The sequence below is a fragment of the Theropithecus gelada genome, chromosome 15 (genome assembly GCF_003255815.1).
Source record: "Theropithecus gelada isolate Dixy chromosome 15, Tgel_1.0, whole genome shotgun sequence".
NCBI classification, from domain to species: Eukaryota; Metazoa; Chordata; class Mammalia; order Primates; family Cercopithecidae; genus Theropithecus; species Theropithecus gelada.
This window is the reverse complement of record NC_037683.1, coordinates 10,501,604-10,523,202: the sequence shown is the minus strand read 5'-3', so window position 1 is coordinate 10,523,202 and position 21,599 is coordinate 10,501,604. Positions and strand designations below refer to the sequence as shown.

The window sequence follows — 21,599 nt, the reverse complement described above, 5'->3', positions numbered from 1 at the left end:
TTCAGTCTAGAGTAAACCCAAATGACTCATGTGAGAGGATGCTAATCCTCACTGGTAATTAGAAAAGTGCAAATGAAACCATTTCGCAGGAGTGCTGTTGGCAGATACTGGCAACAGAGGCAGAGGTTGGCTGCTGCCTGGTGCTGGTGAGTGCAGGGAAGCGAGTCCTCCCATGTCCTGCTTGTAGCCCGGCGAATTGGTGCAGGCATTTTGCAAGGCATTTCAGCCACAAATCTCAGACCTTCTAACCTGGCCATTCCTCTTCTTGGTATCCCTAGAGAGGCACTTTGTATATGCCCAGCAACATCTATTGCTGCAGTGTTTGTAGTTGCAAAACATGGGAACTGCCTCATTGTCCAGAGGTTGTGGGGAGAGTTTAAAAATGGCAATGGCATATTAGAGACAGGGAGAGGTTCAACATGCCATGGCACATTAGAGACAGAAAGCAGATCAGTGGTTGCTAGGGGCAGGAGTGGGAGGGAATGGGAATGGCTGCTTAATGGTGTAGGGTTTGTTTTTCGGATGATGAAAATGTTGTGGAGCTAGATAGTGGTGATGGTTGTAAGTATGATGAATGTACTAAATGCCACTGAATTTTACGCTTAAAAATGGTTAGCCAGGTGTGGTGGTGCACACCTGTGTTCCCAGCTACTGAGGAGGCTGAGGTGGGAGGATCACTTGAGTCCAGGATTTCAAGGTTGCAGTGAGCTATGATCCATGATCACAACATGTACTCCAGCATGGGTGACAGAGCCAGACTGTGTCTCTAAAAGAAATAAGAAGGTTAAAATGACAAGTTTAATGTTACATATATTTTACCACAATTTTTAAAAATTAATAATGGAATATACCAAAGTCATTTAATTGTACACTTTATTTTTTCTTCTAGCTTTATTGAGGTATATTTGACAAACAGAAGTCGTATATATTTTAAGATGTTCATCATGATGATTTGATGCCCATATGCATTGTTTTTTTTTTTTTTTTTTTTTTTTTTTTGAGACGGAGTCTCGCTCTGTCGCCCAGGCTGGAGTGCAGTGGCCGGATCTCAGCTCACTGCAACCTCCGCCTCCCGGGTTTACGCCATTCTCCTGTCTCAGCCTCCAGAGTAGCTGGGACTACAGGCGCCCGCCACGTCGCCCGGCTAGTTTTTTGTATTTTTTTAGTAGAGATGGGGTTTCACTGTGTTAGCCAGGATGGTCTCGATCTCCTGACCTCGTGATCCGTCCATCTCGGCCTCCCAAAGTGCTGGGATTACAGGCTTGAGCCACCGCGCCCGGCCAATGCCCATATGCATTGTAAAGTGACTACCTCAATCAAGCTAATTCACACATCCATCACGTCACATGGTTATCTTTTTTTGTGTGTGTGGTGAGAACACTTAAGATCTCCTAGCAGACTTCAAGTATATAATACATCATTAATTATAGTCACCATGCTGTACACTTTATTTTTATTTTTATTTTTATTTTTTTGAGACGGAGTCTCGCTCTGTGGCCCAGGCTGGAGTGCAGTGGCTGGATCTCAGCTCACTGCAAGCTCCGCCTCCCGGGTTTACGCCATTCTCCTGCCTCAGCCTCCCGAGTAGCTGGGACTACAGACGCCCGCCACCTCGCCTGGCTAGTTTTTTGTATTTTTTAGTAGAGACGGTGTTTCACCGTGTTAGCCAGGATGGTCTCGATCTCCTGACCTCGTGATCCGCCTGTCTCGGCCTCCCAAAGTGCTGGGATTACAGGCTTGAGCCACCGCGTCCAGCCTATACACTTTAAATGGTGTTCAAATTTATATCTCAATAAAGCTGTTCTTAAAAATTAAGTAACGGCTGGGCACAGTGGCTCACGCCTATAATCCCAGAACTTTGGGAGGCCAAGGCAGGCGGATCGCCTGAGGTCAGGAGTTTGAGACCAGCCTGGCCAATATGGTGAAACCCCGTCTCTGCTAAAAATACAAAAATTAGCCAGGCATGGTGGCAGTTATCTGTAATCCCAACTACTCGGGAGGCTGAGGCAGAAGAATCACTTGAACCCGAGAGGTGGAGGTTGCAGTGAGCCGAGATCGTGCCATCGTGCCATCTCACTCCAGCCTGGGGTACAAGAGTGAGACTTTGTCTCTAAAAAATAAAAAAATTTAAAAAAATTAAGTAACACATAAATACAATATGATATTATTTTCCTAAAGTTACACTTGAATCCCTTCCCGCTTCCCCCAGAGAAAAACAGTATTTCTCTTGATGTGGCAAATTACTGTTTCATTACAGAGAAACAGGATTTGAATATAATATTGAATTCTGTAAAGTATTTTCAATACAGAGAAATACAGTATTTCTCTCTGTAGATGCAGAGAAAAAGGATGGGAAGGATACTCCTCAAACTAATAGTAGTAGAGTAGGGTTTGGAGGTGGGTACAGGAGGAACTGTAGCTTTATTAGCATTCAGTATTTCATAGTGAGAATATATTCACCTATTACTTTTCAAATTAGAAATACAGCTTTTTGGGCCGGTGTCGTGGCTCACACCTGTTATCCTGGCACTTGGGGAGGCCAAAGTAGGCAGATAGTTTGAACCTAGGAGTTCAAGACCAGCCTGGGCAAACAGAGATACCCTCCAACTCTACAAATAATAATAATGTTTAAAAAGTCGGGCATGGTAATGCATACTTGTGGTTCCAGCTACTAGGTCGGCTGAGATGGGAGGATGGCTTGAGCCCAGAAGGACCAGGCTGCAGTGAGCTGTGACTGCATCACTGCACTCCAGCCTGGGCAACAGAGTAAGACTCAAAAAAAAAAAAATACAATTTTTGGAAAAGGTAAAGAATCAATAAAATGTAGACATCTGGGTTTATTGCTTAATGACTTGACCTTTTCCTTTGCCTTTCTTTGAAGGATTCTGAAAGACTAATGGAGCAACAAGGAGCACTACTGAAACGGCTGGCGGAGGCCGACTCAGAGAAAGCGGTATCTAAGGCTCCCCCTGTCTACTCTAGTGGGTACAGGTGGCAAGGGTGTTGTTCCGCTACAAAGTGTAGAGGCGCTTGGATCAAGGCAGGAGGGCTGGAGCATTTCGCTGGGTCTTAGTTTCATGATCCGTAAAATGGGCTGATGTCCTCCTGTCCTGCCTGTTCTGATAGGCTTGTGTAGTTAGTTACTTGAGACCTTGAACCACAAAGCTGGACACCAACATGAAGGCAGGTAATAATGATGTTGGATTTGTAAATCATCCGTGTCTGTTAAAGCTGGATTTCCTTATTTGTATTATGGATTGAAAGCCATCAAAAAGCACACACCTTTGGACTCAGTAATCCTAATTCTAGGAGTCTCTCCCAAAGCAGCATGTTTCAAAGTCTATTCATGGAACCCTAAGTTCCTTGAGATGTTAATGAGTGCAAGAAACCAAAGGGGAGGTTCCATAGCCAGTTAAATTTGGGAAACCATAGGCTGGCCTGAACATAAAGTTCAACAGCTTTTTCCAAGACTTTTTTGGAGTGTCTGCTGTATTAATGCTTTTGTAAGTCTCCAAGAGAGGGGAGGGAGATGGAGGCCCAGTTTCCCAAGGTGTGGCCTGTTTCTTCTGATGCTTAGTCAAGGAAGGAGTGAAGATGCAGCAAGCTTGGCGATAATGCATTCCCAGCTCAAGAACCCTTGTTAAGTTATGATATACGTCAGTAACTTGAAACATCAAGCAGCTCTTTCGAAAGATGCAGAAGATTTAATCACATTGTGGTCAAAATGAGATTTTAGGCTATGGAACAAAGTAGGCATATGACTTTTTTTTTTTTAAAGGGTGCTGAGTATATGACTTTTAATATGCATTAACTAGTTATTTCTACATGGGGGGGTCACGGGGTTTCTTTGGAGGAGTTTTTTGGTGTGTTCTCAATGTTTTCTACAATTAACATTACTGTTCTTAAATTGTAAAATAAATACATGTTCATTGTTTAAAAAAATTTTTTTAATGCATGTGTTAGGTGCTTCTGACATGGATCTCTGACATGGGCCAATATACATAGGACTTTGGGCCCCAGTGGCCAGGCACTCAGAAGTCTCTGTCCTCCCTGGGCTGGGCCCCTTTGCCCTTCCCAGGAGGCACCTGACAGCCTGTGTTCTCTTCCAGCGCCTGCTGTTACTGCTGCAAGACAAGGACAAGGAGGTGGAAGAGCTCCTTCAGGAAATACAATGTGAGAAGGTATTGTCCCCAGCAGTTGTGCTTTTTCTTTTGTTTGTTTTTTTTTTTTTTTGAGACGGAGTCTTGCTCTGTCGTCAGGCTGGAGTGCACTGGCGCAATCTCAGCTCACTGCAACCTCTGCCTCCCGGGTTTGAGCGATTCTCCTGCCTCAGCCTCTCAGGTAGCTGGAACTACAGGTGTGCGCCACCATGCCGAGCTAATTTTTGTATTTTTAGTAGAGATGGGGTTTCACCATGTTGGCCAGAATGGTCTTGATTTCTTGACCTCGTGATCTGTCTGCCTCGGCCTCCCAAAGTGCTGGGATTACAGGCATGAGCCACTGCGCCCAGCCGCAGTTGTGCATTTTTATGAGCCAGTAGAACATAATGGATATGCAGAGAGCTGGGTTCAAATCCTGCCTTTGGGCCGGGTGCAGTGGCTCATGTCTGGCACTTTTTTTGAGACCAGCCTAGGCCTCTCCCTAGCAATTTGGGAGGCCAATGCAGGAGGATTGATTGAGGCCAGGAGTTCGAGACCATCCTGGGCAACACAGAGAGACCCCATCTCTGCAAAATAAAAAATAAAAATTAAAAAAAATCAGCCAGGTGTGGTGGCATGCACCTGTAGTTCCAACTACTCTGGATGCTGAGATGGGAGGATCACTTGAGCCTGGGAGACTGAGGCTGCAATGAGTCGTGGTCATGCCACTGCACTCTAGCCTTGGCAACAGAGTGATACACTGATTCAAAAAAAAAAAAAAAATTGTTGACCAGGCACGGTGGCTCACGCCTGTAATCCTAGCACTTTGGGAGGCCGAGGAGGGTGGATCACTTGAGGTCAGGAGATGGAGACCAGTCTGGCCAACATGGTGAAACCCTGTCTCTACTAAAAATACAAAAAACTAGGCTGGGCGCGGTGGCTCAAGCCTGTAATCCCAGCACTTTGGGAGGCCGAGACGGGTGGATCACAACGTCAGGAGATCGAGACCATCCTGCCTAACACGGTGAAACCCCGTCTCTACTAAAAAATACAAAAAACTAGCCGGGCGAGGTGGTGGGCGCCTGTAGTCCCAGCTACTCGGGAGGCTGAGGCAGGAGAATGGCGTGAACCCAGGAGGCGGAGCTTGCTGAGATCCGGCCACTGCACTCCAGCCTGGGCGACAGAGCAAGACTCCGTCTCAAAAAAAAAAAAAAAAAAAAAAATACAAAAAACTAGTTGGGTTTAATGGCATGTGCCTATAACTCCAGCGACTCAGGAGGCTGAGGCGGAAGAATTGCTGGAGCCCAAGAGGTGGAGGTTCCAGCGAGCCGAGATTGTGCCACTGCACTCCAGCCTGGGAAACAGAGCGAGACTCCGTCTGAAAAAAACAAAAAAAAAATATTGTGCCTCCATCACTTTCTCTGTCTCTCCACAGGCTCAAGCAAAGACAGCCTCTGAGCTTTCTAAATCCATGGAGTCCATGCGTGGGCATTTGCAGGCACAGCTTCGGTCCAAAGAAGCTGAGAACAGTCGCCTGTGCATGCAGATCAAGGTACCTATTGGCCCCACAAGTGGGAAAAGAGGAGGCAAGGCCTGCCAATTTGATGGTGGTGGCCTGGCCCGGGTATCACACTCAGGAAGTGTGCCTCCAAAGGTTTCTGAGACAGCTGATGACAAAATACTCAGGCCTCAGAGACATTCTAGGACAGTGGCAAGAGCAATGGACAGAGACCCAGGAGGTGTTGGGCATCCTTCCCAGCAGTGACGGGGTTGTGTGCCATGTCCCCAGGCCTATCACTTAATCCCCTAGGCCCTCAGTTCTCCTAATTACCCAAGAGAAAGGGATGGTCTCTTTGTAGCCCAGGGGTCCTCTGAGGTCATACATCTGCTGAGTGACCAAGGAATTATCTCTGAACACAAGGCTGGGAGTTCAGGGAAGGATTCCAGAGCAGTTCTGACCTAATATCAAGACCCCATGGGCTGAGAGATCCAGGGAGGTATCGTGGGAGCTGGGAGGGACCATGTCTCTGGTCCGAGTTAGGGGAGCCTCTTACACAGCTGAGCATCTGTTTTCTGTCTTCCTCGTTTCCTCTTTGCTCTTGCCTTTTCCTCTCTTTCTCCACCCTCTGCTTTGCCTTCCCACAACCTCCTTGTCTCTCTTCTCCCTCTCTGTCCCAACCCTTCCCCCTTCCAGAATCTGGAGCGCAGCGGGAATCAGCACAAGGCAGAAGTGGAGGCCATCATGGAGCAGCTGAAGGAGTTGAAGCAGAAGGGAGACCGAGACAAAGAGAGCTTGAAGAAGGCCATCCGCGCCCAGAAGGAGCGAGCCGAGAAGAGCGAGGAGTACGCCGAGCAGCTGCACGTGCAACTCGCCGACAAGGTCACAGGCCTGGGGTGCCCAGCTCCTCACCTGCCCTGTGGAGGGCTGCGTGATAGCAGAGGGGTGGTTGGCCAGATGGGTAGTGGAGGGGTGGGTGGATGAGAGATGGTAGTGGTGGAAAGGATAGATGACTGGGGAGGAGGGAGAGGGAGTTAAGGGGATCAAATGGGTAAAAGCTGGATGGGTGGGTGGCTGGAGATGATTGGAGGCTTTGTAGGAGAGTTCAGCCATGTCAACTTTGTGGGTGAGAATGATGGTCAAGGAAGGATTTACAAACAGGACACATTTGATTGCTAGAAATCTGGGAGCACTAACTGAGCTCCCACTGTCACTCCCAGCGCCCCCTAGAAAGGTGAATTCCAGAATGAGGTTTAGGTTACCAGGGTGAGAAACCACCTAGGATGAGCCTGCTCCCAGCTCCTGGCAACCTCAGCACTGACACTAGGCTGACAGGCGCTGTTGTCCCGTGTTCCCAGGATCTTTATGTCGCTGAAGCTTTATCCACTCTGGAGTCCTGGAGAAGCCGCTACAACCAAGTCGTAAAAGACAAGGGAGACCTCGAGCTGGAAATTATTGTCCTGAATGAGTACGTCTTAGAGTAGGAGAGGGAACATGGGGCTGTTGAGGGACTTGGGTGTGCAGGTGGGAGGAGCCTGGTGGCTCAGGGAAGGCCACATGACTGCTGTTTGTACTGTCCGGGCTGGGGGCTGCACTGGGCTGTGATGTGGGCAGCCCTGAGCTGGGCTTTCTGGTTGGAGCTGGGGTGCAGGCTCTGGCCCTAGTCCTGGGGTCCTACCCTACTGTTAGGCACTGGGTAGGGGCCGGGTCTCTGCTCACAGAGGTGTGAGTCTGACTTCAGCACGTGGGCCTGAGCCTGTCCCCAGTCTACACAGCATTTGAAATGGGCACCCTGGTGTCCTCATTCCTATTCTTGGGGAATGGGGCAGATGGTGACCCAAGTGTCTTCTCTCTGTTGTCTGCCCAGGGACAGCAGCTGTTTGCCAGTGCCTGCCAGTCAGTAGGTCAGTGGTATGGCATGGGAGTAGGGGGCAAAAGTGGCCCCAAGTTGCAAGTGACTGAGCCGACACCTTTCTTGTCACTGGCGAACTGTGAGCAGCGACCATTCCATCATTCTCATTTGTTCCTTCATTTATTGGAAAAATATGTATTGAGCATCTACCGTATACCAAGCTGCTGTGTGCTGGCCATCAGGGTTATAGCAGTAAGAAGACAAATGCATGCCTTGCCCTCTACTCTGTAGAGGAGATAGGGCTACAAGAGGCACAGACTCCCTGGACTAAGGATAGGTCATGGGGGAGCTCATTTAATCTCCCAGGTTGGGAAAGTCTCTTACTATATTCACCTCAACTTAGCAAACATGTTCTGAGAACCCACTATGTGCCAGGCTGTATGCCAGCTGCTGTCCTTAGGGAGTTCTCTGTCTAGTAGGAGAACATAGATACCTAAGACAGAAGCATACGTGGTACAGGGGAGGAGTCAGGGACAAGATGTCTGAACTGAGTTTTTAAGTGTGAGTAGGAGTTTGCCAGGTGAACTTGAGTTGCCAGCAAACTGACGTGTTTGCTTGGGCCTGGTCAGTGTTCAGTGGTGGACTGTAATTGGTCAATACTGAGAGCACGTATTGTGCAAAAGTTTTTTGATGGGTCTGTGGTCAAGATAGAGGAGTAAGCACCTGTGAGCCCCAGGGCTCCTCTTGAGGCCACAGTCTCTGCTCTTTGACTGATGATAGCTTTGCTGAGTGACTGAGGGAACAGCAGGGAGCAGAAGGGACTGGGGGTGGGGCAGGCAGCTGGCTCCTAAGTTGGCGTCTTTCTATTTGTGCCTTTTTCCCACACCACACTCATTGCTGTTCCTGCCTGTGCTAGGTGGGTATTCATATGTGAACGAGCCAATCATGGCACCAGCCCCTGCTGGGGGCACAAAAGCCCAGGGTGCTCAGGGCCTGGCTGGAGAGGAATGCCTAGGTGATAATCCCTGCCCACCAGCCTGGGAGTCCAGGACGGGATTCCAGAAGAGTCTGTCCTAACACCAAGACCTGATAGGCAGAGAGATTCAGGGAGGAGTTGTAGGGAGTTGGGAAGGGTCCTTGCCTTCAAAGAGTGTCTTGGTCTCATGAGAGGATCAAGATGGGTACACATCCCTCTCTCTCTCTTATTTTTAAAGTGGAGACAAAGTCTTGCTCTTTCACCCAGGCTATAGTGCAGTGGCACCAGCATACCTCACTGCAACCTTCAACTGCTAGGCTCAAGCAGTCCTCCTGCCTTGGCCTCCCAAAGCCCTGGGACTACAGGTGTGAGCCACCACACCCAGCCCACACTTCTCTTAATAAGTCATTGCTTGTTGTTGAATTGTAGATGGTTTGTTGGAAGGGGAGGTATGGGAGACATATCTTAATGGACGTTGTTCGGAGGTGCGACAGGCATGGGAGTGCCACAGCAGCAAGGCCGAGGCAGGGCAGCAGAGTTGCTTCTCAGTATGGAGATTGGGGAGCAGGCAGGCAGTATGTTGAGTGGTGAGAACACTTGGTCCCTCACCACACAATGACCTGGGTTCTTTAGAACCTGTGTAATTGATTGTCTCTGTCTGCTTTCACTTTGTGATCTTCCAGCCGGGTAACAGATCTCGTAAACCAACAACAAACCTTGGAGGAGAAGATGCGGGAAGACCGGGATAGCCTGGTGGAGAGACTACACCGTCAGACTGCTGAGTATTCCGCATTCAAGCTGGAGAATGAGAGACTGAAGGTTCGCGTGAGAGCTGGGGACCAGGCATCTGGGTGGGGCCCAGTGAGCTGATGACCAGGTCTTGTCTTAAGTGGGCCTGGGGGCATCGGACTAAGACGGAGTCAGAAAAGCCTGGATTTGACCAGGCGTGGTGGTTTAGGCCTGTAATCCCAGCACTTTGGGAGGCCAAGGCAGGAGGATCACTTGAGCGTAGGAGTTTGAAACCAGCCATGGGCAACATGGCGAAATTCTGTCTCTACAAAACATACAAAAAGTAGCCAGGCGTGGAGTCATGTGCCTATAATCCCAGCTACTCAGGAGGCTGAGGTGGGAGAATCGCTTGAGCCTGGGAGGTTGAGGCTGCAGTGAGCCAAGATCACACCGCTGCACTCCAGCCTGGAAAACAATCTGCCAGTAACGTGATGATTATCTCCATTAAATGAGAATAAGGGGCCGGGCGTGGTGACTCACGTCTGTAATCCCAGCACTTTGGGAGGCTGAGGCAGGCGGATCACCTGAGGTCAGGAGGTCAAGACCAGCCTGGCCAACATAGTGAAACCCTATCTCTACTAAAAATACAAAAACAGTTAGCTGGGCATGGTGGCGTGTGCCTGTAATCCCAGCTACTCATGAGGCTGAGGCAGGAGAATTGCTTGAGCCCGGGAAGTGGAGGTTGCGGTGAGCTGAGATCGCGCCACTGCACTCCAGCCTGGGCGAAAAAAAAAAAAAAAGAAATGAGAATAAGGAAACTGAGGCCGAGAGAGAGGTCAAGTTTCTTGTCAAGATTTTGCCCTAGGAAGTATCGGAGTTGAGATTTGAACTCGAGTCTGACTCTGGAGCCCTAGCTCTTAACCTCACCATACCCTCCTTTCAGCCTGCCGGGGCGAGAGGCACCTGAGCAGAGGTTGACATTTCAGAGAGAGGTTTTATCTTGGTTTTTTGTTGATCTGGGCAATAATATCTAGCTTTATTTTTTCACTGATTTTGTTTTTTCTTGTTAAGATTGATTGTAAGGGAGAATAACATATGGAAAAGTACACAGATCCTAGAATTTTCATAAAGTGAATATACTTTATCCATCAGTCACTCTGATTGAACCTTGCCTGCACCCTAGTGACCTTTCTTGTTACTAATACACCTGTAAAGGTAACTGCTAGCCCATCTCCTGTCACCACAAGTTAGTTGCCTGCTTTTAACTTTAGAGATTTGAGTAGTTTGAATACCCTCAGGCCTGGCTTCTACTCCGCAAGTTTGCTGAGCCAGCCCCATTGTTTGTAGCAGTTTATTCATCCTCAGTCCTCTAGGGTATGCCGTTATATGAATACACCACAGTATATTTGTCCATTCTACTGTCAGTGGACATTTGGGTTTCCATAGTGTTGCTGTGAACATCTTTGTATGTCTTTAGGTGTACACATTTGGTGCGTCTTTATTGTCTATATACGTTGAAGTAGAACTGCCAGGTCATCACTGGGTGTGCATAAGTCTATATTTGGTAGATGTCACTGAATAGTAAAGCATGTTACTAAGTAGTAAAGTAGTTATTGGTAGATGTTACTGAACAGTAAAGTAGTTGAACAAATCTCCACACCTGTCAGTGGTGAGTAAAAGGATAACAGTCGCTCTGGCCTCCTTGGCAATGCTTGGTACTGAGTGTCTATTTTATGTTAGCTACTCTGGTGGGAGTGTACTAGTATCTCATTATATAGTGCAATTGTCAGATACATTAAAAGTAACATGTGAGTCTTAACAGTTATTTAGGAGGGCAGCCATGGTGGCTCACACATGTAATCCCAATGCGGGAGGACTGCTTGAGGCCAGGAGTTCTAGACCAGCCTGGGCAACCCCAGCAAGACCCCATTTCTACAAAAAAATTTTAAAAGCCAACAATTATTTAGGGGATTAGTTATAGTATGGTGCATCTGTGTAGTGTATAACATTGTGGCCCTTCAAAATGATGTTTGTAGAAGTATATTTTCCTAATATAATTTTTTTGTTTTTTTTTGAGACAGAGTCTTGCTCTGTTGCCCAGGCTGGAGTGAAGTGGCACGATCTTGGCTCACTGCAACCTCCACCTTCCGGGATCAAGCGATTCTCCTGCCTCAGCCTCCCAAGTAGCTGGGATTACAGGCATCCGCCACTATGCCCAGCTAATTTTTTGTATTTTTAGTAGAGACAGGGTTTCACCACGTTGGTCAGGCTGGTCTCGAACTCCTGACCTCAATTCACCTGCCTCAGCCTCCCAAAGTGTTGGGATTACAGACGTGAGCCACCACGCCTGGCCTTTCCTAGTATGATTATAAAAGTTAAATATGCTCATAGTAAAAGTTCAAAACATTACAGAAACGTGATATAGACGTGAAGATCTCCACTAGCCATGAACATGTATTTTTCCAGATTTTCCCCCAGTACTAACATAATCAAGCACATACACATCCACTCATCCATCCATTATTCTGTCACTTGCTTTTCTGATTTAACCATATTTACAGACATCTGTTAAGGTTGGATTTTTGAGCTTTATCTCTCTTTTAAGTGACTACTACTTATTTTATTCATTTGATACACCATTTTATATTGTTCCATCTAAGATGAGTATTTGGGTTACAGGAAGACATTTATTTTATTCTTTAAATTTCCCACCTGCATTGTAAGTTCAGAGGACATTTATTGACTTGAGAGAAATTCACAACCTTATTTTTATTTATTTTTATTTTTTTGAGACAGAGTCTCACTGTGTCGCCCAGGCTGGAGCGCAGTCGTGCTATCTCGGCTTGCTGCAACCAACCTCCACCTCCCAGGTTCAAGCGATTCTTCTGCCTCAGCCTCCCAAGTAGCTGGGACTACAGGCGCACGCCAGCACATCTGGCTGATTTTTGTATTTTTAGTAGAGACCCGGCTTCACAGGATTAGCCAGGCTGGTCTTGAACTCCTGACCTCGTGGTCCTACCACCTTGGCCTCCCAAAGTGCTGGGATTACAGGCATGAGCCACTGCACCCAGTCCACAACATATTGTTAATTTATAAAGTATGTTACGGCTGGACATGGTGGCTCACGCCTATAATCTCAGCACTTTGGGAGGCCAAGGCAGGCAGATCATGTGAGTTCAGGAATTTGATATCAGCCTGGCCAACATGGTAAAACCCCATCTCTACCAAAAATATAAAAAATTAGCCGGATGTGGTAGTGTGTGCCTGTAATCCCAGCTACTCAGGAGGCTCAGGCAGGAGAATAGCTTGAACCTGGGAGGTGGAGGTTGCATTGAACTGAGATTGTGTCTTTGCACTCCAGCCTGGGCGACAGAGCGAGACTCCACCTCAAAAATAAACAGCTGGGCGCGGTGGCCCACGCGTGTAATCCCAGCACTTTGGGAGGCGGAGGGGGGTAGATCACAAGGTCAGGAGTTCAAGACGAGCCTGGCCAATATGGTGAAACCCTGTCTCTACTAAAAATATAAAAATTAGCCAGGCGTAGTGGCGGATGCCTGTAGTCCCAGCTACTCGGGAGGCTGAGGCAGGAGAATTGCTTGAACTCTGGGGCAGAGGTTGTAGTGAGCTGAGATCGGGCCACTGCACTCCAGCCTGGGTGACAGAGCGAGACTCTGTCTCATAAATAAATAAATAAATAAATAACACATTTAAACAAAAAGTATGTTACATACAACCTGGCAGATCCCATGGCGGGGAAAAAGTATGTTACATAGCAGTAAGTATAGTCTCATTCTTTTTGACAGAAACGAAAAAGTTATGCAGCTATAGATGTAAAGCTATATCCCAAGTCATTAAGCATTAGGATTAGTGTGTTATTGGTTTTATCTCCATTTTCTTTTTTGAGACAGAGTCTAGTTCTGTTGCCCAGGCTGGAGTGCAGTGGTGCGATCTCGGCTCACTGCAAGCTCCACCTCCCGGGTTCACGCCATTCTCCTGGCTCAGCCTCCCAAGTAGCTGGGACTACAGGCGCCCACCACCACACCCGGCTAATTTTTTGTATTTTTAGTAGAGACGGGGTTTCACTGTGATCTCGATCTCCTGACCTCGTGATCTGCCCGCCTCGGCCTCCTGAAGTGCTGGGATTACAGGCGTGAGCCACCGCGCCCGGCTGGTTTTATCTCCATTTTCTTTAATGATTATATATTGCTTTTGGAATAAGAAAAAACAGAAGTAACTAATTTGCATCTCTAGTCACCTGAGGTGGTAACATTAGGAGTCTTACCTGCTTCTCGGTGCTTCTCTCAGGCAAAGTGCTTTGTGGGTTAGAGTAGGGGGCCTTTCCTTTGCTGGTTCCTTGGATAGAGTTGAGGGTAGGAGGTCCACCTGTTGCAGAACCTTCCTGTGGGTTACTCATGAGCCATCCCTTCTAGGCCAGCTTTGCTCCAATGGAGGACAAGCTCAACCAGGCACACCTCGAGGTCCAGCAGCTGAAGGCCTCAGTGAAGAACTATGAGGGGATGATTGACAACTATAAGAGTCAGGTAGGCCTCACTGGGGCCCTGGCCCTTCCAAGCAGTGCCCACCCTGCCCCCATCAGACTGGGGGCTCCCTACCAGGCCAATCCCAGGAAGGGTTGGGTATGGAAGATGGTTTTCACCAAAACGTGGCTTTGCCTAAGATGAACCACCGTGTTGTTGGTCCTTAGGTGATGAAGACCAGATTGGAGGCTGATGAAGTAGCTGCCCAGCTAGAACGCTGTGACAAAGAGAACAAGATCCTTAAAGATGAGATGAACAAAGAGATTGAGGCGGTACTGCTTTCCTTCCTTGCTTTCTTCTCCTACCCAATTCCGTATCTAACTCAATGACTGTGAGTGTGTTCCTCTCGTTTGCCTTTGACCCCACCTGATTTGGGCAACAAAGATGAGCTCATTTTCTCATTGGTGGACTGATCTACTCTACCCGTGTCTCTCTCTCCTCTGTCTCTTTCTTGTCTCCTCTCTTCTCTCTCTCATGCTGCTGCTTTGTCTTGTTTTTTTTTTTTTTCTCTTGGTTTTCTTCTATCTCCTTTTCAATTTCCTTAAAACAATAACAACAACAAAAACCCTCCTGGCCAGGCGCAGTGGCTCACACCTGTAATCCCAGCACTTTGGGAGACTGAGGCAGGCAGGTCAACTGAGGTCGGGAGTTCAAGACCAGCCTGACCAACATGGCGAAACACCCTGTCTCTACTAAAATACCAAAATTAGCCTAGCATGGTGGCACATGCCTGTAATCCCAGCTACTTGGGAGACTGAGGCAGGAGAATCGCTTGAACCCGGGAGGCGGAGGTTGCAGTGAGCCGAGATCGTGCCATTGCACTCCAGCCTGGGCAACAGGAGTAAAACTCTGTCTCAAAAAAAAAAAAAATTCCTGCTTGGAGCATCCAAGTAGACAGAAATCTACAGTTATGCCAGGTCTTTGGCATGCCCATTTCATTCTATATGGTGTCTTTATTTTGTACCAACCAGAAAATATGTCTCCCATCCTCTTCCCAAAAAGCCTTATTCTTCTGCAGATGGTTTGGCTGATTAGAGCAGGGGGATTATCTTAATGGTTACCTTGGAGATGGGCTGAGTCCAGGCTCAGCCACTAATTTGTTTCATAATCAGAGAGGAGCAAGTCAAACTCCTCTCTGATCCTCAGTCTCCATGTTAAGTAGAAGGATGGACTGAGACCAGATATTTCTCACCTTTCCCTCTGACCTGTAGCATTGTGACTGCTTTCCTAGGGGCTTTAGAGTTAGACTAGACTTTTTAAATTTTTTTTTTTTTTTGAGACTGAGTCTTGCTGTGTCACCCAGGCTGGAGTGCAGTGGCCCAGGCTGGAGTGCAGTGGCATGATCTCAGCTCATTGCAACCTCTACTTCCTGGGTTCAAGCGATTCTCCTGCTTCAGCGTCCCAAGTAGCTGGGACTACAGGCGTGTGCCACCACTCCCAGCTAATTTTTGTATTTTTAGTAGAGACGGGGTTTCACCATGTTGGCCAGGGTAGTGTCAAACTCCTGACCTCAAATGATCTGCCCCCCTTGGCTTCCAGAGTGCTGAGATTACAGGCGTGAGCCACTGTGCTTGACTTGGAGTTAGACTAGACTTTAATCCTGTGTTTACCAGTTTGTAGCTGAATGACCTTGGGCAAATGACTTAGCTCTCTTGATCCTTACTATCCTTTTTTTTTTTTTGAGACTGAGTCTGGCTCTGTCGCCCAGGCTGGAGTGCGGTGGCCGGATCTCAGCTCACTGCAAGCTCCGCCTCCCGGGTTCACGCCATTCTCCTGCCTCAGCCTCCCGAGTAGCTGGGACCACAGGCGCCCGCCACTTCGCCCGGGTAGTTTTTTGTATTTTTTAGTAGAGACGGGGTTTCACCGTGTTAGCCAGGATGGTCTCGATCTCCTGACCTCGTGATCCGCCCGTCTCGGCCTCCCAAAGTGCTGGGATTACAGGCTTGAGCCACCGCGCCCGGCCGGTCCTTACTATCCTTATATGGGGACAGCATCACCTGTTTTACAGGTTGTCTGAATTAAATGAGCAAGTGTGCAGAGCCCCTGGTACAATGCCTGGGTCTTGGTGTTTGCTGTGTGGTTGCCATTGTTATTGGATAACTAAGTGAATGGCAAGCCACCTGCTCAGTGGCCAGCAGGGAGCGTAGGCCACACTTCTGCTGTGGATTTTGCAGGATCCTCCACTGGGGACTGTGTCAGCCCTGCCCTAACTCTAAAGGACTCTGCCTGGCTCCACTAGGAGCCAGGCCTTTCCCAACTGTGGGTCTTTCCTTCCTGCTTCAGGCACGAAGGCAGTTCCAGTCTCAGCTGGCTGACCTGCAGCAGCTCCCTGACATCCTGAAGATCACGGAGGCGAAGCTGGCTGAGTGCCAAGACCAACTGCAGGGCTATGAGCGGAAGAACATCGACCTCACAGCCATCATATCAGACCTGCGCAGCCGGGTAAGGGACTGGCAGAAAGGGTCCCACGAACTGACCCGAGCAGGGGCCCGCATACCAAGATGAGCTGCACGCCCCCCAAGGGAGGACTACTTCCTTTTTCTTGGCTGCCGCTTTTTAAAAGGAGTGAGCTATCATCAGTGCTGTGAAATAAAAGTCTGGTGTGCCAAATGCCATGTGTTTGCACAAAGTGATTGTAGTTATAGGAGCCGTCACTTGCGTGGAGTCACTGGGCCCTCCTGCTGTTGCCCCCACCCAAGACTGCTGCCTCTGCCTGTATGCTCTGCTGCTGTCCTCAGCTCCACATCCACAGCTGGGAGGTGCCAGCAGACACCGAGCTGTAGAATTTCTTTTTCTCTTGCTCTTGCTTCAGCTGCTTCTCCTGACTCTTAACATTCACTGCCTGAGATTCTGTCCTGAAAGAAGCAAGCAGTCCCTTTCTCCCAGAAGCAGTCTGTCTCTGGGTTACTAGAACCATGCCTACTGCCTACAGTGTCCAAGAACTTATATACCACCCATTTGCAGTATGACCTTGGGCAAGGCCCCTTCCCCACTCTTTTTTTTTTTTTTTTTTGAGACGGAGTATCGCTCTCTCGCCCAGGCTGGAGTGCAGTGGCGCGATCTCGGCTTACTGCACGCTCCGCCTCCCAGGTTCACGCCATTCTCCTGCCTTAGCCTCCTGAGTAGCTGGGACTACAGGCGCCCGCCACAACGCCCAGCTAATTTTTTGTGTTTTTAGTAGAGACAGGGTTTCACCGTGTTAGCCAGGATGGTCTCCATCTCCTGATCTCGTGATCCGCCCGCCTCAGCCTCCCAAAGTACTAGGATTACAGGTGTGAGCCACCGCGCCCAGCTGGCCCCTTCCCCACTCCTGACATGTGTACTTGTGATAATTAGAAAAGGAGCTACCATTTTTTGAGCACCTCTTCTGTGTTCCTGCATTCTCTCATTTAATTCCATCAGGAACTGTGTAAGGTGCATGTGTTATTTCCCCCATTTTACAGAAAGCAGCCCAAGGCATAGAGAGAAGTAATTCCCTACCATCACAGAGCTAGTACTTAGTAAGCAGGGGTTGGAACCCAGCCAGCTCTGTCCGGTTCCCAACCCCATGTTCTCAGTACTGTAACCTTACAGTGCCTGCCTTCTCCGTTGAACCTGAGCATTCTCAGGGCCTTTTAGCCCTGATAGCCGAGGCTTCTGCATAAAGCAGTCCTCTGGGTCTGGGTACATTCTCAAACTTGCCAACTCAAAAGGATTGACAGATTTCCTGTGGTCTTGCCTGCACTTGTCCCCAGTTAAGAGGAGGTTGAGATCAATAGTACCAGCAACATAACAGGTAAAGCTCTCTGGTTGGTTTGTATGGGCCAGTTAGCCCTGTCAGCTGTTTCTGCCTTCTCATTTCTTTCCTGGATCCTAGCTGGGCCTCTCTGAGTGGCCTCCCCTGATCAAGAAAGCATCTTTGTCATTCTTTAGCATCAAACCTGGTTTCTCCCACTGTGGGGACAGCCTTTTGTCTTTGGATTTGGGCCTAACCTATCCCTGCTGTCCTTTCTCCTCTAGGTTGTGCGTTGAGACTTGGACGCCTGCTGAGGGCACTGTGCCCCTTTCCTGGGTGTGGACAACAGGTCATAGGGAGAGGGGAGGGCTCTAGCGGGAAATTCCTTTGTAAACCAGTCTGTGTTCCTGTCATTTTAGATCGAACACCAGGGGGACAAGCTGGAGATGGCGAGAGAGAAACATCAGGCTTCCCAGAAGGAAAATAAACAGCTGAGTCTGAAGGTGGATGAACTGGAGAGGTTAGAGGCACTTGGTCCCATCTCTGTCCTCTTCCTAGGACCTGAGACTTTCAGCCACTTAGCTGTTTTTTGCTTAGTGTGCGGAAGTGTTTGAGGGACTCAAGGCCCTAGAAGGTACTAGGCAGACCTCAGAGGAAAAGCTGCTTCCTTTTCAGTGGTAAGCATTGTGGGAGAGAGCAAGGGGGCCTCTCAGCCTGGGGAGACACTCCATGACAGCGTGATCAGGATCAGCCCACCTGTAGGCACCACCTGTCCCAAAAGGCATGCCTGGTCCAAGCATGCCAGCAGGGCCCAGTTTGAATGCAGCAGCCAGTATACTGTGGTGGGGCCACTTCCCCACTCTTTTCTGCCCTTTCTTGCCAGTCACCCTTCCAAAGACCTTTCTGATCTGACCCTTCTCTGATATTTACGGATTGTTGGAGGCAGTCAGAGGTGAAGGGTACAGCTTTGGGAATCAGAAGCCCTGGCCTTGAGGCCCAGCTCTGCCACTTGCCGGCATTGTGATCTTGAGCAAATCATTTAATTCCTTTGAAGCTCAATTTCCTCTTTTTGAGGAAAGGATCAAGGTAGAGTTAATTTATCTATATCTATCTGTCTGTCTGTCTATCAATCAATCAATCAATCAATCAATGAATCATCTCACTCTGTCACCCAGGCTCGAGTGCAGTGGTGCAATCTCAGCTCACTGCAACCTCGACCTCCTTGGCTCAAGCGATTCTCCTGCCACAACCTCCCAAGTAGCTAGGACTACAGACGTACGCCACCACGCCTGGCTAAATTTTGTATTTTTTGTAGAGAAGGGGTTTCGCCGTGTTGCCCAGGCTGCTCCTGAACTGCTGGGCTCAAGCGATCCACCCATCTAGGCCTCCTAGAGTGCTGGGAGTACAGGCGGGAGCCACCACACCTGGCTGATGATAATCTTTTCATGGTGGTAGTGTGAGTCTTCAATGATACAATCCTGGTAAAGGTCCTAGCATGTTACCTGGCAGAGAGGAGCGCTCAGTATAGTCTAGCATATGTTATTAGTTAGCTGGTATTATCCCAGTTTTAAATATGAGGAAACTGAGCTTGGGGAGGAGTTAAGTGACTTTCCCAGCATCACACTGTTGGTACCTGGCAAAGCATGACTTAGACCCGTGACTGTCTTCCTTGAGAGCTTATATGAGCATCTGTAAGAGGTGGGCAAGAGTCCTCCAGCCCTGGTCCCAGCCTTAGTTTCAGAGGTGAAGGTGCCTGAGGTCTAGGAGGCTCTAAGTGCCCCAGGGGGCCAGTGCACTTGCAAAGAGGCTACAACCAAGTGGGCTCCTTCCAGGCTCCACCTCTGCTCTGCCCTCCCGGCCTTGGAAATGCAGCTAGATCCTGCAGGCCCTGCAGAGCTCCTTAAATTGGAAGGCATCCTGGAAGTGCACTGAGGACAGTGTGTGTATATCAGGATGGCCACAGCTGCCCTATGGCTGGTCACACAAGATGTTGAGTGGTGTAGCTGAAGTCCCTTTGCTGTGGGAGGCAGCAGTGAACAGCAGAAGTTGAGGGCTTGGGTTTTGGTTACAGACTTGCCAGCTGTGCTGAATTCAGGCCAATGAATTCCCCTCTCTGAGGCTCGGTCTCTTCATCTCTAAAGTGGGGATAATAGTGGTGCCATTTTTCTGAGCTGCAAGTTGCTGTGTTCCATGTGATGCTATCCACACTTAACACAGTCCACGGTCAGTCTCTGCTTGCGTTCCCACCCTTCACTCTGTTCTCTAACCAGTTGCTCCAGCTGCACAGTCCTTTGGCCACCTTGCTGATCTACAGATTTCTTTGGCTTATTCCTGTGGCTCCTTGGAGATTCTTGGCATGATGAGATCCCCAGTCCAGGAGAGGCTGGCAGCCCCCTGGCGGGGTGGAACATGACAGGTTGGGGTATGCCCAGGATCTGACTGAGTGCTTCCACCTAGGAAACTGGAGGCGACCAGTGCCCAGAATATCGAGTTCCTACAGGTGATTGCCAAGAGGGAGGAGGCAATCCACCAGTCTCAGCTGCGGCTGGAGGAGAAAACACGCGAATGTGGGACCCTGGCAAGGCAGTTGGAGAGCGCCATTGAAGATGCGAGGAGGCAGGTCAGTCCCGATTTCATGAGTGATTAGCTCTGTGACCTTGGGCAAATCACCTAACCTCTCAGCCTATTTTTCCATCTGAAAAATGGGCACACAGTTGTACCCGCTTCATGAATTAGTTGTAAGGATCACATTTTCACTGTAGAGGGCTCAGTGCTTGATATCTGATGATTGCTCATTTACTCACTACCCTCTTGAGCCTCACATAGGCTTACCACATCTTAGGTGGTGACTCCTGGAGCATTGGAAAAGGGCAGGCAAAGCTGGGTGGCACGCATAGTCCCCGTAGTTAGTTCCTGCCCCAACGTTCTAGAGAACACAGTCCACAATGATGTGCAAGTGCTGTCTGCGAGACCAGATAGTGGGAAGGGCCCAGCCTTCTCTTTGCCAAGTGTTCCCCATGTCCAGTAAACCAGCCTCATGTCTGGGCCTTTGAATGTGCAGGTGGAACAAACCAAGGAGCACGCGCTGTCCAAGGAGCGAGCAGCCCAGAACAAAATCCTGGACCTTGAGACTCAGCTGAGCAGAACCAAAACTGAACTGAGCCAGCTGCGGCGGAGCCGTGACGATGTGAGTCAGGCTGGTGGGCCGGGCTAGGAGAGTGGGCAGCAAAGCTAGCTTCTGTGGGCCAAGGTGTTTTGTTGTTACTGTTTTTGTGAATATGACATGGTTTCATTTTTCTCCAATCACTTTCCTATCCCTTCAGGATATCCTGGGTAGATATTTATTTATTTAGAGACAGAGTCTCCATGTGTCACGCAGGCTGGAGTGCAGTGGTATGATCTCGGCTCACTGCAACCTGCACCTCCTTGGTTCATATGATCCCCACCCCACCCTCAGACTCCCGAGTAGCTGGGATTACAAGCATGTGCCACCATCCCTGGCTACTTTTTTGTGTGTATTTTTAGTAGAGATGGGGTTTCGCCATGTTGGCCAGGCTGGTCTTCAACTCGTAATCTCAAATGATCTGCCCACCTTGGCCTCCCAAAGTGCTGGGATTACAGGCGTGAACCACTGCACCCAGACTCTTTTCTTTTTTTTTTTTTTTTTTTGAGACGGAGTCTTGCTTTGTCACCCAGGCTGGAGTGCAGTGGCCGGATCTCGGCTCACTGCAAGCTCCGCCTCCCGGGTTCATGCCATTCTCCTGCCTCAGCCTCCCGAGTAGCTGGGACTACAGGCGCCCGCCACCTCGCCCGGCTAGTTTTTTGTAATTTTTAGTAGAGACGGGGTTTCACCGTGTTAGCCAGGATGGTCTCGATCTCCTGACCTCGTGATCCGCCCGTCTCGGCCTCCCAAAGTGCTGGGATTACAGGCTTGAGCCACCGCGCCTGGCCTCTTTTCTTTTTTTTAGATCAAGTTTCACTCTGTCACCCAGGCTAGAGTGCCGTGGTGCTGTCATAGCTCACTGCAGCTCCAAACTTCTGGGATCAAGCAGTCCTCCCACCCCAGCCTCCTGAGTAGCTAGGACTATAGGCACACACCATCACACCCAGCTAATTTTTATATATATTTTTTTTTTTTTTTTTTTTTTTTTT

The 21,599-nt window shown here is 48.9% G+C and overlaps 1 protein-coding gene across 16 annotated transcripts in view; it reads left to right on the top strand.

Moving 5' to 3' along the window:
- ODF2 (outer dense fiber of sperm tails 2) overlaps positions 1-21,599 on the top strand; it is a 49,723-nt gene that overhangs the window by 26,038 nt on the left and 2,086 nt on the right. For 12 of the 16 annotated variants that reach the window (XM_025359019.1, XM_025359023.1, XM_025359020.1 and 9 more), the window contains 12 exons: positions 2,882-2,953; positions 4,110-4,181; positions 5,575-5,691; positions 6,334-6,519; positions 6,996-7,105; positions 9,149-9,284; positions 13,625-13,735; positions 13,900-14,004; positions 16,016-16,174; positions 17,867-17,967; positions 19,905-20,067; positions 20,509-20,634. In XM_025359019.1, coding sequence (XP_025214804.1) covers positions 2,882-2,953; positions 4,110-4,181; positions 5,575-5,691; positions 6,334-6,519; positions 6,996-7,105; positions 9,149-9,284; positions 13,625-13,735; positions 13,900-14,004; positions 16,016-16,174; positions 17,867-17,967; positions 19,905-20,067; positions 20,509-20,634 — 1,458 coding nt within the window. Of the gene's footprint in view, positions 1-2,881; positions 2,954-4,109; positions 4,182-5,574; positions 5,692-6,333; positions 6,520-6,995; positions 7,106-9,148; positions 9,285-13,624; positions 13,736-13,899; positions 14,005-16,015; positions 16,347-17,866; positions 17,968-19,904; positions 20,068-20,508; positions 20,635-21,599 lie in introns of those variants that run through there. The other 4 variants (XM_025359024.1, XM_025359027.1, XM_025359026.1 and 1 more) reach the window with 2 other exon arrangements.